The sequence below is a fragment of the Triticum urartu genome, chromosome 2A (assembly GCF_056163025.1).
Source record: "Triticum urartu cultivar PI428250 chromosome 2A, HENAU_Tu73, whole genome shotgun sequence".
NCBI lineage: Eukaryota > Viridiplantae > Streptophyta > Magnoliopsida > Poales > Poaceae > Triticum > Triticum urartu.
The window spans coordinates 711,357,028-711,381,595 of NC_141874.1; the positions used below are offsets into that span (position 1 = coordinate 711,357,028).

General features: G+C 45.3%; 2 protein-coding genes across 2 annotated transcripts; both read left to right on the forward strand.

The window, feature by feature from the left end:
* The first annotated feature begins 3,784 nt into the window (after positions 1-3,784).
* On the forward strand, positions 3,785-4,171 carry LOC147987033 (uncharacterized). The gene has a single exon (XM_087542250.1). It carries the CDS (start codon positions 3,785-3,787, stop codon positions 4,169-4,171), a length of 387 nt encoding a protein of 128 aa, XP_087398376.1.
* Positions 4,172-16,276: 12,105 nt separating this feature from the next.
* LOC147987034 (uncharacterized) lies at positions 16,277-17,005 on the forward strand. The gene has a single exon (XM_087542251.1). It carries the CDS (start codon positions 16,277-16,279, stop codon positions 17,003-17,005), a length of 729 nt encoding a protein of 242 aa, XP_087398377.1.
* The last annotated feature ends 7,563 nt before the right edge of the window (positions 17,006-24,568 follow it).

A 24,568-nucleotide genomic window follows, 5' to 3' on the forward strand; every position in this document is an offset into this window, starting at 1 on the left:
GAGGCAGCATAGGCACGTAAAAGACTCCACTCGGACGCAGCACAGTTGGACAACTATAATGGGAGGCAGCTGCACGAGTCAAACATCTCGTGTCCCCATAACACCTCGGGATACACGTACACCATCTATAACCAACATTCATTCCATTTCGCCGAATAAAAAATAAAACAAGAAGCACTCATTACTACTCTTGCTCTCTCCCATCTCCTTTATATTTCAATAAGCTCCGACTCCCTCAGCCACAACACAACTCATTTGCCCTCTCCGACGCTTGCTTCTAGGGTTCGTGCTTCTTCTCCGTCTCCTATTTCTAGGGTTCGTGCTTCTAACCCGCACACAATCGATTAATTTCTAAGCCATACTTCTCTCGTAGATTGCTGGCCGTGGGTGCTTTCCCTAAGCTTCCCATCACAAGCCATCTGCATTATCCGTCCACCTACTTCTAAGGTTCGTGCTTCTTCCCCGCACACAGTCTCATTTCAAACAAGTTATTGAAGAGTTTTTATTGGGTCTCTTGATTAACTTCCCAGCCGTCCTTCTCTCGTAGATTTTGCTAGCCATGTGCGCTTGCCCTAAGCTTCCCCTACCCAAATCTCCGTTCCTCAACCCTTGCTCTTCTTCTGTCATAGGTAAAAAGCATATGCGTAAGAAGCATGCTCCGATCCGTATTTACGTTTTACATTTAGGTTTTTCATTTGATAGTTATTGAAGCATCAGATCCGGTACAACAACTTCATTCTCTAACAGAATATAAAAACCATTTGAAAATCTAAACAAGTGTTATAAACTCTGTCATACTGCTTTTCTCGAAGGAGTAGATGAGAAGATTTATGGTAAATTTGTAGTTTTTGCCTGCCTTCAATATAGCTACCATATTTGAAGCTAGCCGTTGTCTACCTTCCACGTTGAAGCTTGTTTTTAAATTGTTATGATATTCTTGTTTTCTTAACATAGCTTTTCTGAAATATTTAGGTATGATTTGCCCTGCCTGCCGCCAACCAGGCGGCCCTTACGAACCACACCTGAAGTTATCCAGGAGTTTGAGGTTATTCTTGATGAAAATTGCTGGAGCCGCATGGTTAGTAAGCATCACTAGAAAATTAGTTGCTTACAACACAGTAAAAATCGTCACTGTCACTCATACCCCCTTGCACCTACACTAGGTCCCCCTGCTGCCACTTATTCGCACCTGCCTTGTGTTTTCAATTTCCATTAGTTTGCTTGCCTACGCCCTGATAGTCCATTAATTTATAATACAATTATGTTGTTATCTGTAATTCTTATCAAAAATTCATATCAAATTTAAGAAAACTTTTAAAATTAACAATACGCAAGTTCAAATTTATACTAACAGCTTGTTATTTGCACTATTTTTTCCAGTATGTACCTTGTAATGTCAGAGCTTTTCTCACTGAATACATTGAAGAGGAGAAGAAAGAAGCAAGAAGATTGCGTAAACAGCAAGTAGAACCAGCCCTTCTTACACATGAAGGAAGGTCTTACAATGCTTTGTTTAAGCATAGGGCGAACTACACAAAGTTCTGCGGTGGTGAGTGGAACATCTTTGAGGCTGATTATGAACTTCGTGCTGGAGACCGCATAGAATTTGAACTACCAGACGAGGGTCTCAATTTCGAAATACAAACATATCGAGATAACAAAAGGCTGCTTCCATTACCCCACGTTGGTAGGTATTTAATATTACAAACATTACAGACTTATCTTCTTTCGCTGTAATTTTATATGCATGAATCGAACTGAATAATATTAACCCCGTGTTGGATGTAACTTTATCTAACTTTAAAAGCCTTTTCTTTTTCTAGCTCTCGATGATCTTTCTTCTGAAGATTTCGACCATGTTCACTGCTGTGTCTACTCTAAGGATATTGAGCTCACCTACGACCAAACACGATTCTTTCTACAACGCCTTTTCGGAGATACTTTCATCCGTTGCCGTCCGTTTGTCCATGTCCTGACTCACACTAACACCAAAGACTACGTCATGGTTGGTTACAACTGTCCTTGTTAAAATACCAAAATATTTTGCTCATATGTAATATAAACAATACTGAGGTAATATTGCTTATATGTAAAATTATAAAAAACCTATTTATTCAAAACTAGAACAACAAAACATCCATTGTTCTCTTAATATGTTGTTTTATCTGTTTACACACAAACTTGAACATGCCAAGAACTATGTTACTTCAAATATGGAATTTCTTAATGTTTGTGCACTCACCATATTCAAGCATCCTTTTATTTATTGTCCAAGTGACAAATCAATGGTTTTAATTTCTATTTAATTTCGATTTTCTTCTAGAAAATTCCGAGGAGCGTTGTCTCAACACTGAAGAGATGGGTGGACATGCCAACCAATGGCAGGGTAACCCTTGAAGCTCCTGGTGAACATACACATGTCATCACTCCTTCATCATACTACATCTCCAAAAACGACGGCGGGATGGTAATACAAAAGTCTTCTTTCAGAGACTTCATATCAGCTGCATCCGTCGTTGAAAAGAACGTTTTTCTAATCACTTTCAAAGAGCGAAATGACCATTCTGTGTCCATCATCATTCAGCGCATCATGTAGATTCCGTCGGAACCAGGACGTAAAACGGAAGCAAACAGTGCATCTCCTAGAATGTTCAACGCTCATTTCATCATGATGCCTCCAGGAGCAAAACACTGATTACTATAAGTTTGCTACATTGGATGGTAGAATAATTTAACTAGTATGGACCATGTGCTTTCTTGAACTATCGGAATATTCTTTTGCAACTTATGTAGCTCTTACAGACAATAAACTAATTGTTTCAACCATCGGAATGATCCTTTAAAACAAATGTTGTTTGAACCATCCAAATGATTCAATCGAAAAAATGTAGTTCTAATCCTTTGAAAAGTTCACAATTCCAAAAACCAAAAAACAAAAAGATTCATTTTCAAAAAATGAAACAAAACAAGAATCAGTTCGTGATTCAAAACCTCTAGCAATACGATGTTATCAAACTTACTCAAACCATCTAGTGAAACATATCTCAATTGAAAACCAAACAGGACTACGTTTTCAAATCCAAACTATATTCAGTTCAACTTTTCCTAAACACACTTGTACACCGAATAACATAAAAACCGTGCCTCCCTAACCAAGAAAGATTATTAACTGAAAAAAAACGTTTCACAACAAAGGCACGACCATGCATCTGCTGAATGTTTACTATCACAGCCAAAGATGCATCACACAGGCAGCACGCAACGAATTCAAAAAATTCAATTTCGAAATTCTACGCCTGAAACCGCCGCTTGACTAGCAACTGCTCTTTGGCGGTTTCCTTTTTTGCACGACAAAACAACCCTTTCACTTTTCCGACTCCATTTCATCCTCTTCCTCGAAAGTTTCTCGCCGACCGCAGTTCACCACCGCACACCTCCAGCCATGGACAACGGGAAACTAACAACATTCACCGAACACATCACTACCCACGGTACAACCGTGCTCGAGGTGGTGTACACCAACGACCCAAGGACCGTGGAGCGGATCATCAACAAGTACAAAGAATGGCTAAAGGAGGAGAAGAACAAGTTCATCGGCCTCGACCTCGAGTACACACGTAAGAGCAGTTACATACGACAAGGGATCGCCGTCGTCCAACTTTCCATGCGCCAGCATGTCCTTGTATACCACTACTGCAGGTCCGAGCGCTCCCAGGCATTAGTTGACTTCCTGCAACGTTAAGCGGCAACTTTCACTAGCGTCGACACTAGGAACGACAAGACCATGCTTGCCCGTGCATGCATCAGAATTCCAGACGAGCACCACGTCGACATCCAGAGGCTATTCCGCATCAAGGGTGGTGGAGAAAGGGACTCCATGGCTGACCTTGCAGCGGCCATCATCGACCCCTCATACAAGAACATGAAGAAATCATTCCCAAAGGAGAAGCACCAGTTCTGGGAGTGGAAGCCACTTTCCCCAATACACCTTGAGTATGCGGCAAAGGACGGGTATGTTAGCTACGAGTTGTATCGTAGAATCCTAATCATCAAGAACGGGCTACGTCACCTCCACCAACAACCAATGAAAGAAAGACTCCGCCCACGTAAGAACAATGATGAGGGATCTTCCAGCGGCTGGAAGCGCCGGAAAGGAAACAGTGGTTGGTAAATTGCGAGAAAATGGATGTCTACCTATGTTGTAAATATGTTTGTTGTTGCTCAAAGATGTTGTGTGTATTGTATTACTATTTTACGTTTGAACTTTGAACACAGTGGTGTGCTCATGTACTAATTTGGATTGTATGAACCTATGTTGTAAATATGTTTGTTGTTGCTCAAAGATGTTGTGTGTATTGTATTACTATTTTACGTTTGAACTTTGAACACAATGGTGTGCTCACGTACAAATGCATACTACGTTTTGCGTGTCTAAATGCAATTAGTAAGTTATGTCTAAATGCAATTAGTAACTTATGTCCCAGTACTGAGCAAGCATATATTGTATCCATGATTATAGAATGAGAGATATCTCGCACGATATTGTATTATAATTTTCATACTCAACCTTTACAAGATGCATCGTGCATTTACAAGAATATGTGATGATATCGTTGTAAACTCTCAGTACAATGCATATTAAACATTGGCATGAGCAATTCATAAATATTGCAGAAGATCATTCGGTACACAGTCACAAGCAACGATAACTTTGTTACCTTAACCACATTGGAAAAAAAATCCTTGCCTCCATTTCACATCAAACACCGCTCCGTCGATTCAGAACATCCTTGCTATTCTACACAGGTTCCTCTCCGTACACCAGTAATGCACAATGCCAAAAAACTACACTACTGCGTGCAACTGACCTATTTACAAGCGTGACTCACTAAGTATTTACTAAATCCATGCCTGTGGTGCCACGCACCCGTGACCCTAGAGACTACACACCTGTGCATCATTAACCGAGCCCCTCTAACCAGATATTGGGACCGATGCCTCTACTGCCGTGCACCCGTGCCTCTAGAATCTTGACACCAGCAAGTGGGTTCAAAACCGTGCCTCCAGACAACCGTGCTTGTACTGACTGCAGTGCCTCTGTTTGCTTGATCAACGTTCCTCACTTGAAACCCAAAGTAACTCTACGTGCTCTGCACGCGTGATCCTAGAGACTACACACATGTGCATCATTAACCGAGCCCCTCTAACCAGATATTGGGACCGATGCTAGTACTGCCGTGCACCCATGCCTCTATGAAAGTGCAACTATCCCTAGGTGGTTTTGGTAATTCATAACAACATATAGCTCATTGAGCTAATGCTATTCCAAGATGATTATTTCAGGAAAGCTCAATGATTGGCATGGCATGGATGTGAAAGTGGAACCCTCAAAATGCTAAGGACAAAGGATTGGCTCAAGCTCAAAAGCTCAAGACTCCTCATTTTATATTTTAGTGATCCAAGATCACATTGAGTCTTTAGGAAAAGCCAATACTATTAAGGAGGGATGAGGTGTTGCTTAATGAGCCTCTTGCTTCATGTGCTTAGTGATATGCTCCAAAACCCTCAACTACTTTCCCATATCCACATTTGACCTAAACCCTAAGCCAAACTCGGTCCTACCGATTCTTCCTATCCGGCGCCATCGAGTTTCACTTGTCATTAGCCATTGCCAAACCCTAGCAATTCGGTTCTACCGATAGGGATCTCGGTCTCACCGAGATGGGGTTGCAAACTCTCTGTTTCCCTTTCGTAACTTTTCGGTCCCACCGAAAGAGCGAATCGGTCCCACCGAGATTGCAATGTAAACTCAGTGTTTCCCCTTTGTAACTTTTCGGTCTCACCGAGTTCCACTCGGTCCCATCGAAAGAGCAAATCGGTCCCACCGAGTTTGCCTGACCAACTATCTAGTTAGCTAATTACCAAATTCGGTCTCACCGAGTTTGTGTAATCGGTCTCACCGAGATTACGTTATGCCCAAACCCTAACCATATCGGTCCTACCGAGTTGCATGTCAGTCCCACCGAAAATCACTAACGGTCACTAGGTTTACATTTTCGGTCCGACCGAGCCTATTGATTCGGTCCCACCGAGATTGGAAAACTGTGTAACGGTTGGATTTTGTGTGGAGGCTATAGATACCCCTCCACCTCCTTCTCATTCAGTGAGAGAGCCATCAGAACACACACATCATTCCAACTCATATGTTCTGAGAGAGAACCACCTACTCATGTGTTGAGACCAATACATTCCATTCCTACCATATGAATCTTGATCTCTAGCCTTCCCAAGTTGCTTTCCACTCAAATCTTCTTTCCACCAAATCCAAATCCTATGAGAGAGAGTTGAGTGTTGGGGAGACTATCATTTGAAGCACAAGAGCAAGGGGTTCATTACCTACACACCATTTGTTACTTCTTGGAGAGTGGTGTCTCCTAGATTGGCTAGGTGTCACTTGGGAGCCTCCGACAAGATTGTGGAGTTGAACCAAGGAGTTTGTAAGGGCAAGGAGATCGCCTACTTCGTGAAGATCTACCGCTAGTGAGGCAAGTCCTGTGTGGGCGATGGCCATGGTGGGATAGACAAGGTTGCTTCTTCGTGGACCCTTCGTGGGTGGAGCCCTGTGTGGACTCGCGCAACCGTTGCCCTTGGGTGGAGCCCTGTGTGGACTCGCGCAACCATTACCCTTCGTGGGTTGAAGTCTCCATCAACGTGGATGTAGGATAGCACCACCTATCCGAACCACGGGAAAAACATCCGTGTCTCCAATTGCGTTTGAATTCTCCAAACCCTTCCCTTTACATTCTTGCAAGTTGCATGCTTTACTTTCCGCTGCCAATATACTCTTTGCATGCTTGCTTGAATTATGTGATGATTGCTTGACTTGTCCCAAAATAGCTAAAATCTGCCAAGAACAAAAATTGGGAAAAGGTTAAGTTTTTATTTGGTCAAGTAGTCTAATCACCCCCCCTCTAGACATACTTTCGATCCTACAAGTGGTATCAAAGCTTTGGTCTCCATTTGCTTGATCTCCATAGCTTTTGGTGGTCATAGCCTTGGTTTCACAACCTAGGAGAGTATGGCGTCTAGCGAGGGAAATTATCACCGTAGAGGTCCTTACTTTGATGGTACTAATTTTGCTAGTTGGAAGCATAAAATGAAAATGCATATTCTTGGACATAACCCTGCTGTTTGGGCTATTGTGTGTGTTGGTTTGCAAGGTGACTTCTTTGATGGGAGAGAACCAAACCATGAATCTACCGCGGATGAGTTGAAGATGTTGCAATACAATGCTCAAGCTTGTGATATTCTCTTCAACGGATTGTGCCCCAAAGAATTCAACAAAATCAGCCGCCTTGAGAATGCAAAGGAAATTTGGGACACTTTGATTGATAGGCACGAAGGTACCGACTCTGTCAAGGAATCCAAGTTGGATGTGCTTCAAAGCCAACTTGACAAGTTCAAGATGAAGGATGGTGAAGGTGTCGCTGAGATGTACTCTAGGCTTTCTCTCATCACAAATGAGATTGCCGGCTTAGGAAGTGAAGAGATGACCGATAGATTCATCATCAAGAAGATTCTAAGAGCCTTGGATGGAAAATATGATACCGTGTGCACATTGATCCAAATGATGCCAAATTACAAAGATCTCAAGCCAACGGAGGTGATTGGAAGAATTGTTGCTCATGAGATGTCACTTAAGGATAAAGAGGAACTTCACAACAAATCAAGTGGTGCCTATAAAGCCTCATGTGAAGCCCCTACATCATCAAGTAAGAAACAAGACTTCAATGAAGAATTGAGCTTAATGGTGAAGAACTTCAACAAGTTCTACAAGAGTAGAAGCAAAGATAGAAGCTCCAAGTCAAGGTCCTACAATGACAAAATATCTTCTAGTCGAGAGCGAAACTGCTACAATTGTGGAAGACCCGGACACTATTCCAATGAGTGTACGGCCCCTTACAAGAGAATAGAAGATTCTCCAAAGAGAAGAAGCAAAGGATCACCACCAAGAGAGAGAAGGAGTAGAGATGATCGTTATGAACGAAGATACTCACGGAGAAGCAAGGATTCGGAAAGGAAGGAAAAATCATCAAGGAGCTACACAAGACGAAGACATCAAGCTCATGTTGGTGAATGGGTATCCGGCTCCGACTCCGACAGCCACTCCGTGAGAAGTTATCACTCCGACTCCGAAGATACTCAAGATGAAGGTCTTGCCGGTCTAGCACTTGTGTCAACCAACTCCTACGACATATTTGACTCACCAAATGAAGGAATTGGAAGATGCTTCATGGACAAAGGTCCTAAGGTAACACACCCCGAGTATGTTGATTTCAATAGTGATGAAGATGACTTGTTAGGTGATGATTTGCTTGGTGACAACTCTAGTGATGAATACTATGATGAACTGTCAATTAAACATGCTAATCAAGATAAAATGAATGACAATGATAAGGAGAAGATTGGGGCTCTAACTAAAGAACTAAAAACTCTTAAGTTAGCTCATGACACTATCTTCGAAGATCATCGAGAACTTTTAAGAGCTCATGAGAAATTACGCTTTGAAAAGCTCAATCTTGAGCAAGAGCATGAGTTCTTAAAGGCAATCAATGATGATCTCCGCAAGAAAAGTTCTTCTTACATTGCCAAGCGTTTACTCTTATCCACTTACTTGCCTCAAGTCAAGTCTAGTAACAAGAAAGATTCTTCCTCTAGCAGTAACAATGATCATGTTAAATCCAATATTGTTGCTTCTAGTAGCTCTCTTGATTCCACTAATGATTCTCTTAGCCAAGTTACACTTGAGCAAGAAAATAGTTTATTGAAGGGAATTATAGAGAAAGGAGTGTACAAAAGCCTTGCCGGGAGTAAGCAATTCGAGGAAATTGTGCGCAAGCAAGGAATGCACCGGAAGAATCAAGGTGTTGGTTTTGAACGAAAGTTCAATGCCAATGGAGTTGAGTGGGAAGAAGATCAATACCCCAAGACAAAGTTTGTCCCTCAACAAGAGAAGTATGCTTCTTTCAAGGGGACACAAGCTCAAGATGATCTTCCACCACAAGACTACGAGCAAAAAGGCAAGGACAAGCTTCAAGAGGAAATTGATGCATTTGAAGAAGCTCCTAAGACCTTAGTCAAGTGGATTCCCAAGACTACTTCAAGTTCCACTTCATCAAGTACGACTACAACTCCAAGGATTCCCATCAAGATGATGTGGATCCAAAAGAAGAAGAACTAGAGAGTTCTTGAGGGTGACTCCGCCAACATACTTCACTCTTATCATTTTGGCAAAAACAAGTGCAATCAACTTCCACATCTTGCACTAGTTCAAGGAGTCACAAACCCTCTTGTTGGTAAGACAAGGGACAAGGTAACCTAAAAGTTTTCATGGACATCATCTTTTGTGTGCATCACTCTATGTCTATGGATATCCTTGTTTGTTCCTTGTGGGACTAACCCATGCAGGTATTGAAAGTGCAATTCACTCAAATGGATAGCTCCAAGAGATCTACATCAACATTGAGCATCCACATCTTCAAAATCTACGTGAAGTCATCATCGACAAAACCCAAGGTTAGTTCATCCCTCTTAGGGGGGGATATCACATCTAGGGGGAGATTTACTCTAAGACTTGAGCTAAAGAAACTCTAAAGATGTGAACACAACAATGCTTTATGTAAAAGTGGTAACCCCACTTGAGCTTAAACGATGAGTATGACCTATGATCAAGTGATCTCACTTGACTCCTAAGTCAATATACTCATATATAGATGACCTAGTCATCGCAAATTGCTTGATAGATGCTAGAATTTGTTGTGCATGCCTTGTCACATATTTCATTTGCCATCTTATTGTGTGAGCATGCTGATTGCATATTTTACTCATTCGAGGACATCCACTTGTTGTTTTTGATTGTTCGGCTTTATTTCTTTTTGCCAAGTGGATGGACAAGAATGCCTAAGAACCTCCTCTAGCTATCTATGCGTTTCTCGTCTCAAACTCTATTCATGCTGCATCACAAAATTTGATCAAGTCAGATTCGAACCACTCTGTGTGAGGAGCGCTCGGAGTCCCCGATTCATCATAGACTTAAACTTCCAAAACCTCTTTATGATTCTCGGTCTGACCGATACTCCACTTTCGGTCCTACCGAGATCATTAAGTTGATCTAGGTTTTCGATCTCGGTGCAACTGATTTGAACCTTTCGGTCACACCGAGTTTCAGTAACTGCACGCAGTTATGAATCTTGGTGCCACCGAGTCGTTCCACTCGGTCACACCGACAGGGTCGGGCTATATATAGTTACGGGCAAAATTTGGAAATTTCTCCGAACCCCTTCGCCCGCGCGATAGCCTGCTCTGCCCTCGTGGTCTCCGGATCGTCTTCTCGCCACCAGCAACCTCCAGTCGCTGGTCTCCGTCGCCGTCAACGGGAATTCTGCCTCGCCGTTGCCGCCATAGCAAGTCCCCGCCGAACTAGGGTATGGACTTGATCTTTGTGCTATTCCTCAATCTGATTCCTAGCACATTGTGATCATATTATTTCTAGCCACGTTTGATAAACTTCTATCCAGTCAAAACGCTCATAGATTAGGTTTGATTCGAAAATTCTAGGTTTAGGTTTCCGCCGAAACTATCTCGGACCCACCGGGTTGAAAAACTCGGTCCCACCGATTTGGCTTATGCCATTGCACAAGTGAGACTCGGTCTGACCGAGAATTACTTATCGGTGTGACCGATTTTTGAACTCAGTGAAACCCTAGCAGTCTCGGTGCCACCGAACTGTGACTCGGTCCTACCGAGTTCACTAGTTTAGGTTCCAAAACTACTTCGGTATCACCGAGTTTGAAAATCGGTAGATCCGAGATGATTTCAGTGGGAAACTAAAACTAAGTTTTTGGATCATTCTTTTTGCAAAAATCTCTGCATTTTGTGATGCTCATCCACTCTATCTCTTCTATAAACTATTCACAGGGTCAGCAGTCAGTTTGCAGCATGTCAGACCAGAGTGATAGCCAGAATCTGTCAGAACAGCAAGTGGTGATGAGTGAGGGCACTAGTCCCTCCAGTTCATCTGATGAAGGCAGCAGGAGCACTCCTAGTAACTTGCCAAAGGCTGCCACGAGACAAAGGAAGAAGAGAACTTCAGATTCCGAAGATGAGGACTATGTGGCAGAGGAAGAGGCCACTTCCAAGAGAGTTGAGCCAGCTCAAGGCACTAAGCCAGGCCTGAAAATCAAAAGGCCAGCAGGCAGGCAGCCCATGTCAAAGGCAAGAGCCTCAACTGAGAAGCCCACTCCCCAAGAGCCAGTTGCAGCTGAGGGCAAGAAAAGAAAGGAAAGGGTGAAGAAGACTGTGGCTAGAGTGCTTGGCAAAGCTTCCATCATGGAAGAGGAAGAAGAAGAAGAGGCAGCTGCACCAGCGCCCAAGGCACCCAAGCTTATGGGAGATGCCATAAAATCAGGGGGAGCTGCTTCCAAGGCCAAGACAGCTCCAAAGCCAAAGCCTAAGAGAAATACAAGGAGCATTCCTGCAGCTGAGAAGAACAAGGCCCCAGTGCCTGAGACCGTTGCTGAAGAAGAGGAAGAAAATGTCCTGAGAAAGCTAAAGCCCAAGATCCCAGACCACAACGATGCTCATCCTGTGGCTGAGGACATGAAGCTCAGGAGAGATTCAGGGCTGAGGAAATGGAGAGAAGCAGACCCATATGCTTCAAGGAGAAGGATTGCCGTGGACTACAGGTTTCACACCAAGGAGCAGCAGGATTTCTATGAGACTGTGCTGTTAGATAAGAAGCCCATTGTCTGTGATATGCGTTGGGTTGATTGGACATACATCAAGGACAATGAGGAGCACTATCCTGGAGTGCAAGACAGCTTCATAGCTTGTGGAGTAGCTGACTTTGTTGGGCAGAAGCTCACAAAGTGGAACGAGGAGCTTATCATGCAGTTCTACTCCACGGCTCACTTTTATCCAGATGGGAGGATCACATGGATGTCTGAGGGTACAAGGTACCAATCTACAGTGGCTGAGTGGGCACAGATCATTAATGCCCCAGAGGAGCAAGATGAAGACTTGGATATCTATGCCAAGAAGAAGATGGACCACAACTCCATGTCCAATATGTACAAGGAAATTCCCAATGAAGCTCTTGACACCTTCAAGTTTGGCTCTGTGCATTACCTTCTGTCAGGACTGCCTACGATCAATTGGATACTAAGGCACACCTTACTGCCCAAGTCTGGAGATCACAAGATGATCAGAGGCCATGCTATCAACTTGCTACATGTGTTTGATGTGCCTCAGAAGTTCAAAGTGATGAGCCTCATAGTGGAAACAATCAAGAGGACTGCAGCAGATCAGAAGAGGAGTTGCGGATATGCCCCTGAGATTCAGGAGCTCATCAACTCCAAGATGGGCACGGGCATATATCTATTGGATAAGGAACATTTGCCCATCCGTCCAGATTTTGAGGATAACCAAGTGGTCATGACTGAGAACGAACCATCATCTGCCCAAGCATTTGCAAAGAAGGAGAAGGCGAGGAAGGAGAAAGCTGCCAAGATGCCTACTCAAGAGGAGGCATCTGAATACTTCTTGAAGACCAAATAAGAGCAGCTTGGTTACTTGATTGCATCCACGCTAAGGATTGAGCAAAGTCTGGCCACCCTCACTCAGAATCAGTAGAGCCTAGAGAGAATCATGGAACAAAAGTTCTATGACTTGGATGTCAAGGTAACGGAAGTTCAGTCTGCAGTGGAGCAGCTCCAGGAGGACATGCAGGAGAGGAGAGGCAGGACTACTACTCATGCATTTTCCAGAGTACCAAGAGGCCCGAGGTCATCTGCCGTGCCAGTTGCTGACACAAGAGCCACCACTTCAGCACCAGCTACAGCATCAGCTCCGGCATCTACTTCAGCTCCAACTCTAGCGACTACTTCAGCATCTACCGAAGCCTTCGTCCTTGGAGTGATCCGGACTCCACCACCACCTGAAGATCAAGCCTGAGCGTCGATCTAGTGCTATGCATTTTCTAGGAACTTTTTGGTAACTTGTTGCCAAAGGGGGAGAAGATGTATAGATCATAGGCTTCGAGAGAGAGAGTGTTGCTTTTCTCTCTTGCTTTATTTGGTGGTTTTTCAAACACTTGTTTGCTTTTGCGTGCTTGAGATACTACATCATTATTTGTGAGACATTGATGATCATGTGTTTGATCATAAGCTACACTTAATGCTTGCTTAATACTGTTATCCTATCTATCTTGTGTGATCATTCGTTATTCTTGGTGATGAGTACATGTATTTCATTCTTATCATTTTAAGCGCTCCACCAAGATGTATGTGACATGGAAGAGTAACCCATGACTCTAACTCTTTGTGCATTTGCAGTCCAAAGCAAATTTTAAATATGCACAAATTTAGGGGGAGCTCTTACTTATCACATACTTCTCAAAGCGACGATATATTTCATGATTATTATCTTTTGTCGAAGCTTTGATCTATATGTTGTCATCAATTACCAAAAAGGGGGAGATTGAAAGTGCAACTATCCCTAGGTGGTTTTGGTAATTCATAACAACATATAGCTCATTGAGGTAATGCTATTCCAAGATGATTATTTCAGGAAAGCTCAATGATTGGCATGGCATGGATGTGAAAGTGGAACCCTCAAAATGCTAAGGACAAAGGATTGGCTCAAGCTCAAAAGCTCAAGACTCCTCATTTTATATTTTAGTGATCCAAGATCACATTGAGTCTTTAGGAAAAGCCAATACTATTAAGGAGGGATGAGGTGTTGCTTAATGAGCCTCTTGCTTCATGTGCTTAGTGATATGCTCCAAAACCCTCAACTACTTTCCCATATCCACATTTGACCTAAACCCTAAGCCAAACTCGGTCCTACCGATTCTTCCTATCCGGCGCCACCGAGTTTCACTTGTCATTAGCCATTGCCAAACCCTAGCAATTCGGTTCTACCGATAGGGATCTCGGTCTCACCGAGATGGGGTTGCAAACTCTCTGTTTCCCTTTCGTAACTTTTCGGTCCCACCGAAAGAGTGAATCGGTCCCACTGAGATTGCAATGTAAACTCAGTGTTTCCCCTTTGTAACTTTTCGGTCTCACCGAGTTCCACTCGGTCCCACCGAAAGAGCAAATCGGTCCCACCGAGTTTGCCTGACCAACTCTCTAGTTAGCTAATTACCAAATTCGGTCTCACCGAGTTTGTGTAATCGGTCTCACCGAGATTACGTTATGCCCAAACCCTAACCATATCGGTCCTACCGAGTTGCATGTCAGTCCCACCGAAAATCACTAACGGTCACTAGGTTTACATTTTCGGTCCGACCGAACCTATTGATTCGGTCCCACCGAGATTGGAAAACTGTGTAACGGTTGGATTTTGTGTGGAGGCTATATATACCCCTCCACCTCCTTCTCATTCAGTGAGAGAGCCATCAGAACACACACATCATTCCAACTCATATGTTCTGAGAGAGAACCACCTACTCATGTGTTGAGACCAAGACATTCCATTCCTACCATATGAATCTTGATCTCTAGCCTTCCCAAGTTGCTTTCCACTCAAATATTCTTTCCACCAAATCCAAATCCTATGAGAGAGAGTTGAGTGTTGGGGAGACTATCATTTGAAGCACAAGAGCAAGGGGTTCATTACCTACACACCATTTGTTACTTCTTGGAGAGTGGTGTCTCCTAGATTGGCTAGGTGTCACTTGGGAGCCTCCGACAAGATTGTGGAGTTGAACCAAGGAGTTTGTAAGGGCAAGGAGATCGCCTACTTCGTGAAGATCTACCGCTAGTGAGGCAAGTCCTGTGTGGGCGATGGCCATGGTGGGATAGACAAGGTTGCTTCTTCGTGGACCCTTTGTGGGTGGTTGCTTCTTCGTGGACCCTTCGTGGGTGGAGCCCTGTGTGGACTCGCGCAACCGTTGCCCTTGGGTGGAGCCCTGTGTGGACTCGCGCAACCGTTACCCTTCGTGGGTTGAAGTCTCCATCAACGTGGATGTAGGATAGCACCACCTATCCGAACCACGGGAAAAACATCCGTGTCTCCAATTGCGTTTGAATTCTCCAAACCCTTCCCTTTACATTCTTGCAAGTTGCATGCTTTACTTTCGCTGCCAATATACTCTTTGCATGCTTGCTTGAATTATGTGATGATTGCTTGACTTGTCCCAAAATAGCTAAAATCTGCCAAGAACTAAAATTGGGAAAAGGTTAAGTTTTTATTTGGTCAAGTAGTCTAATCACCCCCCCTCCTCTAGACATACTTTCGATCCTACACTCTAGAATCTTGACACCAGCAAGTGGGTTCAAAACCGTGCCTCCAGACAACCGTGCTTGTACTGACTGCAGTGCCTCTGTTTGCTTGATCAACGTGCCTCACTTGAAACCCAAAGTAACTCTACGTGCTCCGCACGCGTGATCGCCAATGCAACTTTGGTGCTGCACAGATGCGTCTCTCACTATACCCGTACCTCCACAACCGTGCTTGTACTGACTATAATTCCATGCCTCCATTTTGCTCAGTCCACGTGCCTCACATAAAACCAACAGTAACTCTACCTCCTACACACACGAGCCTCTCCCATGAAACCCATAGTATCTCGCCCGTACAACTTTGGCGCTGCACACACGCAGCTCTCAGTATACCCGTGCCTCCTCACAACCATGCCTGCACTGACTTCAATTCGGTGCCATCATTTGTTTAAACCACGTGCCTCACATAAAAGAGATACACAGCCGTGCCTCAGAGTAAACAACACACGTGCATCAACTGTATTCAAAACTATAACCCCAATTAAATAACATCCGTCCAAAAGAACATCTTTAAAAGAGATGCACAGCCATACCTCTTCTACATACATATAACAGCAATGAACACTTAGGTTCTTAGGTCCATATCAATTCAGCATATATCAATTCATATAACAGCAATAACATAAAAACCGTGCCTCCCTAACCAAGAAAGATTATTAACTGAAAAAAACGTTTCACAACAAAGGCACGACCATGCATCTGCTGAATGTTTACTATCACAGCCAAAGATGCATCACGCAGGCAGCACGCAACGAATTCAAAAAATTCAATTTCGAAATTCTATGCCTGGAACCGCCGCGTGACTAGCAACTGCTCTTTGGCGGTTTCCTTTTTTGCACGACAAAACAACCCTTTCACTTTTCCGACTCCATTTCATCCTCTTCCTCGAAAGTTTCTCGCCTGCCGCAGTTCACCACCGCACACCTCCAGCCATGGACGACGGGAAACTAACAACATTCACCGAACACATCACTACCCACGGTACAACCGTGCTCGAGGTGGTGTACACCAACGGCCCAAGGACCATGGAGCGGATCATCAAAAAGTACGAAGAATGGCTAAATGAGGAGAAGAACAAGTTCGTCGGCCTCGACCTCGAGTACACACGTAAGAGCAGTTACATACGACAAGGGATCGTCGTCGTCCAACTTTCCATGCACCGGCATGTCCTTGTATACCACTACTGCAGGTCCGAGCGCTCCCAGGCGTTAGTTGACTTCCTGCAATGGAAAGCGGTAACTTTCACTGGCGTCGACACCAGGAACGACAAGACCATGCTTGCCCGTGCATGCATCAGAATTCCAGACGAGCACCACGTCGACATCCAGAGGCTATTCCGCATCAAGGGTGGTGGAGAAAGGGACTCCATGGCTGACCTTGCAGCGGCCATCATCGACCCCTCATACAAGAACATGAAGAAATCATTCCCAAAGGAGAAGCACCAGTTCTGGGAGTGGAAGCCACTTTCCCCAATACACCTTGAGTACGCGGCAAAGGACGGGTATGTTAGCTACGAGTTGTATCGTAGAATCCTAATCATCAAGAATGGGCTACGTCACCTCCACCAACAACCAATGAAAGAAAGACTCCGCCCACGTAAGAACAATGATGAGGGATCTTCCAGCGGCTGGAAGCGCCGGAAGGGAAACAGTGGTTGGTAAATTGCGAGAAAATGGATGTCTACCTATGTTGTAAATATGTTTGTTGTTGCTCAAAGATGTTGTGTGTATTGTATTACTATTTTACGTTTGAACTTTGAACACAGTGGTGTGCTCATGTACTAATTTGGATTGTATGAACCTATGTTGTAAATATGTTTGTTGTTGCTCAAAGATGTTGTGTGTATTGTATTACTATTCTACGTTTGAACTTTGAACACAATGGTGTGCTCACGTACAAATGCATACTACGTTTTGCGTGTCTAAATGCAATTAGTAAGTTATGTCTAAATGCAATTAGTAACTTATGTCCCAGTACTGAGCAAGCATATATTGTATCCATGATTATAGAACGAGAGATATCCCGCACGATATTGTATTATAATTTTCATACTCAACCTTTACAAGATGCATCGTGCATTTACAAGAATATGTGATGATATCGTTGTAAACTCTCAGTACAATCCATATTAAACATTGGCATGAGCAATTCATAAATATTGCAGAAGATCATTCGGTACACAGTCACAAGCAACGATAACTTTGTTACCTTAACCACATTGGAAAAAAAAATCCTTGCCTCCATTTCACATCAAACACCGCTCCGTCGATTCAGAACATCCTTGCTATTCTACACAGGTTCCTCTCCGTACACCAGTTCTGCACAATGCCACAAAACTACACTACTGCGTGCAACTGACCTATTTACAAGCGTGACTCACTAAGTATTTACTAAATCCATGCCTGTGGTGCCACGCACCCGTGACCCTAGAGACTACACACCTGTGCATCATTAACCGAGCCCCTCTAACCAGATATTGGGACCGATGCCTCTACTGCCGTGCACCCGTGCCTCTAGAATCTTGACACCAGCAAGTGGGTTCAAAACCGTGCCTCCAGACAACCGTGCTTGTACTGACTGCAGTGCCTCTGTTTGCTTGATCAACGTGCCTCACTTGAAACCCAAAGTGACTCTACGTGCTCTGCACGCGTGATCGCCAATGCAACTTTGGTGCTGCACAGATGCGTCTCTCACTATACCCGTACCTCCACAACCGTGCTTGTACTGACTATAATTCCATGCCTCTGTTTTGCTCAGTCCACGTGCCTCACATAAAACCAACAGTAACTCTACTTCCTACACACACACGAGCCTCTCGCGTGAAACCCATAGTATCTCGCCCGTACAACTTTGGCGCTGCACACACGTGGCTCTCAGTATACCCGTGCCTCCTCACAACCATGCCTGCACTGACTTCAATTATGTGCCTTCATTTGCTTAAACCACGTGCCTCACATAAAAGAGATACACAGCCGTGCCTCAGAGTAAACAACACACGTGCATCAACTGTATTCAAAACTATAACCCCAATTAAATAACATCCGTCCAAAAGAATATCTTTAAAAGAGATGCACAGCCATACCTCTTCTACAAACATATAACAGCAATGAACACTTAGGTTCTTAGGTCCATATCAATTTCATATAAAAATACAACATTAACCGTAGCATAGATTTTTAAACAAAAACCATTTATGTTCAAAGGCTATAACTAACATCACTGCGGCAGAAGATTGAAGATAACAACAAGCCTCCCATCACGCTCTTTGAAAGTTATCAGCACCAAGCTATTTACTTCAATAGACGATGGCTGAAAAAAATCACTGAAACCTTCCTGTTTGAACACCATTCTACTACCCAAGCAAATGAAGTAGGAGCAAGGAGTGCTCACATATATATCATCATCACCAGATTCCAAAGTAACTTCAAGGGTTAAAACGCCAGTCGTAGGAAAAGTCACAAACTCCTTCAAACTCCTCACAACAATACCAGGAATAACCTGACAAAAACAACAAGCTATCAGAAATAGAACAAAAATTAAAAACTATAAATAGAAGAGATAATAAAAATAAATAAATAAACAAAAACAAAGAAAAAACAGTGGAAAAAAATCTGACCATATGATGACAATTAACATTCATTGAATCAATCCTGTGAACAAAAGGACAACACGGTATGTAGACATCATCAAATAGTTGACACCTTATGAAATATATCTGCTGATAATTAAGAAAAACACCACGGGTGTAATAACAACTCCCAACAAGCTCCATCTCGGAGTCGCTCAAACCATCAAGAGCTACAAAATATAATTACACAGGCTCAAGGGAACAGAAAAATCATCATGTGCAATAAAACAAGCTAAAAACTTCCTTAAAAATAAACCTTACCAACAGAAGGTAAAGGAGACAACGCATCTCCAAGACCAACACGATAAAAATCAATACCAATCCATGTTCCATAGTGTTCAAGCCTAATGGTCATTATATCACGAGGACGAACACCATAATCACTGACCAATCATTCCCAGGAAGGACCATGGAATTTACTCCTCAACCGACCATGACTAAACAAAACACCATACAAATAACCCTCATTGCACCGAAAAGCAAGATCAGTATCTTCGTCACCCCTTCTTATGGCTAAAGCCCTGCACTCCTCGATGTAACGAGCAAGATGAGCTCTAACACTGCACGGAACATACTGCACAACAAATCAAAACAAGGATCATAATCAAAACCTAAACAGCATGAGCAGCACCAAAAGAAATAAAAGTGTGTGCCAAAAATTGAACAATTATAAAATGATATTCTTACAACACGCCTCCAACAACGCCGATCCAGGACCACACTGAACCCATCTATAGAAGAATCAACAGAAGAACACGGGCCACCAGGCATACGGCAAAAAGGACAAGCCATAACTGCAAGAAACATAATGATTATCAAGAACTAATCACACAAAACCCAGTTGAAACTTGACATCTGATAGTGTTGGTAGTCCCCACCCGTAACTACCCCATAAATCTCCATATCCCGGAAATATAATGGGAACAAAAAGAGAAATCCGAAAGGGAAACAGGGAACCCACGAAGGCAACCGGTAGGGAACGGAGATCACGCGAACGGGGAAGCGCGGTCGACGCTAAAGAAGGACCAAGGAAGGGCAGGCAACAAGCGCGCCGGCCGGGACAGGGGCTGCTGTAACCACGCAACAAGAGCGGCGGCCGCGACGGACGAAGACGACGGCAAAGAAAGAACGGTACTCCACGACGGTTCGCCCACACCAGAGAGAAAACAAATCTCAAAATAGATCAAAAGGTTTTACAAAACATTAGAAGTATAAGGACTAAAGTGAAAAAAAGAAAACCCACAAAGGAAAACCAGAAACCGGAAAACACGGTTTATCGCACGCGGAGTGCATCGAAAAAGTCTCCCGACCGCTCTGCGCGTGACACTTGACGCGCGCGGAGCGCTTCCCGACTAATCGTTACGGGGAGCGCTCCTCAATTAGTGATTTCGGAGGAACACGTAGCTACGTCGGCTCAAGTACGTACTACGGCCCGGCGATTACTTTCCGGCGAGATGCGTAGGTACAGAGGCCACCGCCCACCATTGATCGATTATTCTTGGAGACACAATACGCAAGCTGCAAGCACCAAGCTATCAAGGCCTAGCTACTAGAGCCGCCGGCTGGCACGATCGATCTGAGCTAGCTCAACACAAGAACACGGGACGCCGATTGCATCGCAACAGGACCGTCTCTCTCGTGGGAATATTATTTGCTTTGATTGATTGATCTGGTTGTTTACACGGGGTTACAAGAGTATAAATAGGAACCTAAACTAGCCAGTACCTATCCTACTGGGTGATGGCCTCCAAGGCTCCAACTCCAATCCCGTACTGGACAAGGACTCCACATCGTCGTTACACGTGAAGCGAAATCGCCTTCTCGCGCTCTCGCCGGACGCCCAGTCTCGCGTCAGGCAACGGTGCCCGGGAGCGAGAGCGCGCCGACGAACGGGAAGCTGACCAGCGGCAGCGCCACCAGCCCCCGCCGCCCGGCCGCCATGTCCATCAGCGCCTTCCTGATGGGCCGCAGCAGCTCGGCCACCAGCCGCCACCGCACCAGCCGCGACACGGCCAGCCTGCACCCGCGGCCGCCGCTCCTGCGCCGCCCGCCCAGCTGCACCGTCCTGCCGCTGCGCCGCCGGCGCAGCCTCGGCCGCTCGCTCCGCGCGCCGCCGCACCACCGCACCACCGCGGCCAGCCTCGTCGACATGCCGAGAAATACACTACCGCACTCTGTTCGGCTCTGCTATATAGCTAGCTGCTACTAGTAGCTCTGTTGGATCTTTCGAGTGGTGTGCAAGAGATGAATTTGCTTTGCTGTGTGACCAGAACCGGTGAAGGTTTATATAGTGGAGCGAGCGTGAGAGAGAGTGGCTATCAGCTTAGCAAATTAAGTAGGTGAGGATTGAAATGGTAATTAATAACGTGTAGCCTGCTGCGATTTGGTTGTAGTGAACTGGTGATGATGATGGCGTGATGATTTCGTGCCACTGGAAGTTAGCCACGCTAGCTAGCAAGGTCTACCAGTAGGACGACGCATATATGCTAATCATTGGCACACAGCCCAAGTGTACATGACCCATGAGAAAAAAGATGTGATCTCATCATGGGAAAAAAGCTAGCTATAAATCTAAATTAAGCAAAGTTTAAGGAGCACATATGTACTTATATTGTATGATGTACCACAAGATGGCCAACTCGGAGGCTGGCTAAATCATGAGAAACTTTTATCAGCTCGATTGATCGCTAGCTTCCATTTCAGAACATGGCCAATTGCTTAACTTTAAATTATGTCGACAAATTAATAATGGATATATTTGTGATAAGAGCGTGAAGGCCAGCTCTTGGTGGGTTCGAAATAATACTAAGTATTGGGATTTCGAAGGGGGGCATGTCCTATGAGGGAGCTTTAGCATTTTAATAAGGTTATCTGGACCCTGCATAGAAGGAATTTGCTCTTGTTTACTGCCTAGCTGGTCCTTTCAAGTACGTGTGATTAGTGCTAATTTGCTAAATGTTGTGGTTTCTTTTTTTTGCTGGAAAAATGTTGTGGTTTCGTGGTTTAATATCTTATCTTTTCTTGTGAGGAGAATTATTTTAAAAAGTATTTTAGCTGTCGCGCTGTACTGGATGGTCTGATTAATCAACACAAGTTGTGTAATTTACAGTTGTTGTGATGATTGGAGCCATGCATGTAGGTACTATATGGCTGACGTGTCAAGAAAGGAAAGCCTAAATTGCTTGCTTGTAGGATTAGATCGAGGAGGATGTTTGGACAGACATTTGGACGCTGGTTAAGAGAGTGCCAAAATAGATTAGGTTAGTTAACCTGGCGTGTCACGAACGGCTTCTGATTTGTTGTTTTCGAAGCAGAGCGGAGTGCACATGTTGGTTGACTCGATTTCTCTTTTTCTCGAATACGCACATCGTGGCCAGCTTTGCCGCTAGCTCCCGCGACGCTGCTGCGACTCCGCCGCTGCCGCCGCCGGCTGCGGCTTAGTTCGCATCCCGTCCTCCATCCCTAACCATGGCCTCCTCTCCCACCACCAACCTCATCCTCTGTGATCCCTTCACAGCCACCAACGCCCCCATCCCTCCCTTCCGTCCTAGCTCCCCTGCAGATCCAGATCCAGTGCTGCTGGCTGCCGGTGTTGAGGATGGAGACGGGGACTCTCTCGCGCGCTCCGCGGATTGCCCTGGGATCCTCCCTCCGCTCAAGCTGCCACCACCTCCAGATCGGCTTCCTCCGAATTTCACGCCGCTGGTAGTGACCGATGCTTCGCAGGCACCAACGGAGAAGGGGTGGGTGGAGGTTGGGGGCCAGCATCGCCGGAGGCTGGAGAAGCTGTCTGCCCCGCCCCGCAAGAAGGACACCGACCGCTCCCTTGCTTTCAAGCGGAGAGCTTATGGGCTCTGGTTCCGTTGCTTGGCGGAGGACCACTTCGTCGCCGACTGTCGTGGGCCTGTCACCTGCCTGGGTTGCGGCCGCTCTGGGCATCGTGAGCACGGCTGTCCGGGCCGCCTCCCTACCGGCAATGGTCATCTCCGCGGCTCCCTGTCGCCGCCGGCTGCTCCTCGCCTCCAACACCCGTCCCCAGCTCCTTCACCGCAGTTGCGGCAGCGCTCGTGGGCAGCAGTTGTTGCCGCCCCGACTGGGCTCGTTCAAGGGGCCCCTTGTAGCAACTCCGGCACCCCCTGGTCGGGTCAGTCCGGCCCTGACGAGTCGGCCTTGGCTGCTGATTTGGGGCTGCTGCAACCCCTCTTTGCAGCTCAGACCGAGGCATTGCGCGCCGAGTTGCAGGCTCTGGTTACCGCTCGTGTGGAGGATGTCGTTCAACCCCTCCGTGACATGGCGGTTGCTCTGCAGGGTTGGGCGGCCCAGGTCTCGAATCTCTTGGAGCGGCTGGAGGCTATCAGTGGCAAAGTAGTGGGGAACAGTGGGGGATCTTCCTCCTTGGCGCCTTTGGGTTCTCCTCCTCCCTGGTGCGAGCATGAGGAGCCACCGGCGCCTCTTGTTGTTGCCTATGGCAAGGATGTCAGTCAGGCGGGAGTGGCCGGGTGCTCGTCTGAGGTGCTGGCAAATGTGGCGCTGCCTGCAGATGTTCTTCCTACGTTGGATGTCGTTCTACACAAGACGGTGATTCTAGGAGAGGAGGAGCAAGCTAAGGTGGCTGAGATAGTCATAGCGAGCAATGATATGGAGCAGATTGAGGTGGCCTTGCCTGATGGTTTGGTTGGAGAGGTGCCTCCCTTCGTCCCCTCTTAAGTGAAGCTTGCTTCAGGGGGCACTACCAATATGATGTCTTCTGGGTCCGAGGAACCACTTGGTGATATTGGCGTGCCATCAACTACCTTGTTGGATGAGTTCCTAAACAGTTTCAGTTGCGCAGCACCGCGGTCCTTGCTCGAGGAACCGATTCATGTGCAGATTGAAGGGGCATCTTCTTGTTCCGAGAGGCGTAGTGGACGTTTGGATAAGAAGAATAGAAACAACAACATTCCTACTGCCAAACGCGCTGAATATAGGTTGGCGGAGGCTTATGGGGAACTACCGAAGGGGATGAAATCTAAGAAAGGCTCCGAAGAGGATGTGCAAGAGAAGATGAACTCTTATCTACGGATGTACAAGAAACCCCCTACGCCGACAGCGACCCAGGCAATTCGTGCATTGGTGGAGGCCAATGGTTGATCTCATTTTTCAAAAGGTTAGGTGCGAGTTCACATCGAGTTGCAAGCATGTTCTTCAGGTTGCAGTGGTTGTCTTGGTCGGGTATGTTGTGTTGACCATGGTCTTGGGCCTTGGCACCCTTGTATCTGGCTCGGACGACGTCCCTTGAGTGCTAGTCCGGTGTGTGTGGTCTTCGTCAGTTTCCCTTAATTAACTGATGCCATGTATGGTTTTTGGGTCCAGTTTCCCTTATTAACCAGACCAACTCTCTTCTTCTTAATGCAATGCGGGAGCTCCCCGCCCTCTGACGAGGCTCCGTCAAAAAAGAATACGCATAGCATGTGTATCATTCATTAAAGATAGGACAAAGGGTAAAGAACCGTCCACCGATTATACAATTACATAGTACATGATTTCACCTCCACAGCAAGTCCACTCGATCCACACCCTATCGGAACTACTCATGGCTACCCCACCGGCTAAGCGA

Bases quoted from the DNA above. Each gene is read 5' to 3' on its own strand.
- LOC147987034 (XM_087542251.1), top strand. From the start codon at position 16,277: ATGGACGACGGGAAACTAACAACATTCACCGAACACATCACTACCCAC.
- LOC147987033 (XM_087542250.1), top strand. From the start codon at position 3,785: ATGCTTGCCCGTGCATGCATCAGAATTCCAGACGAGCACCACGTCGAC.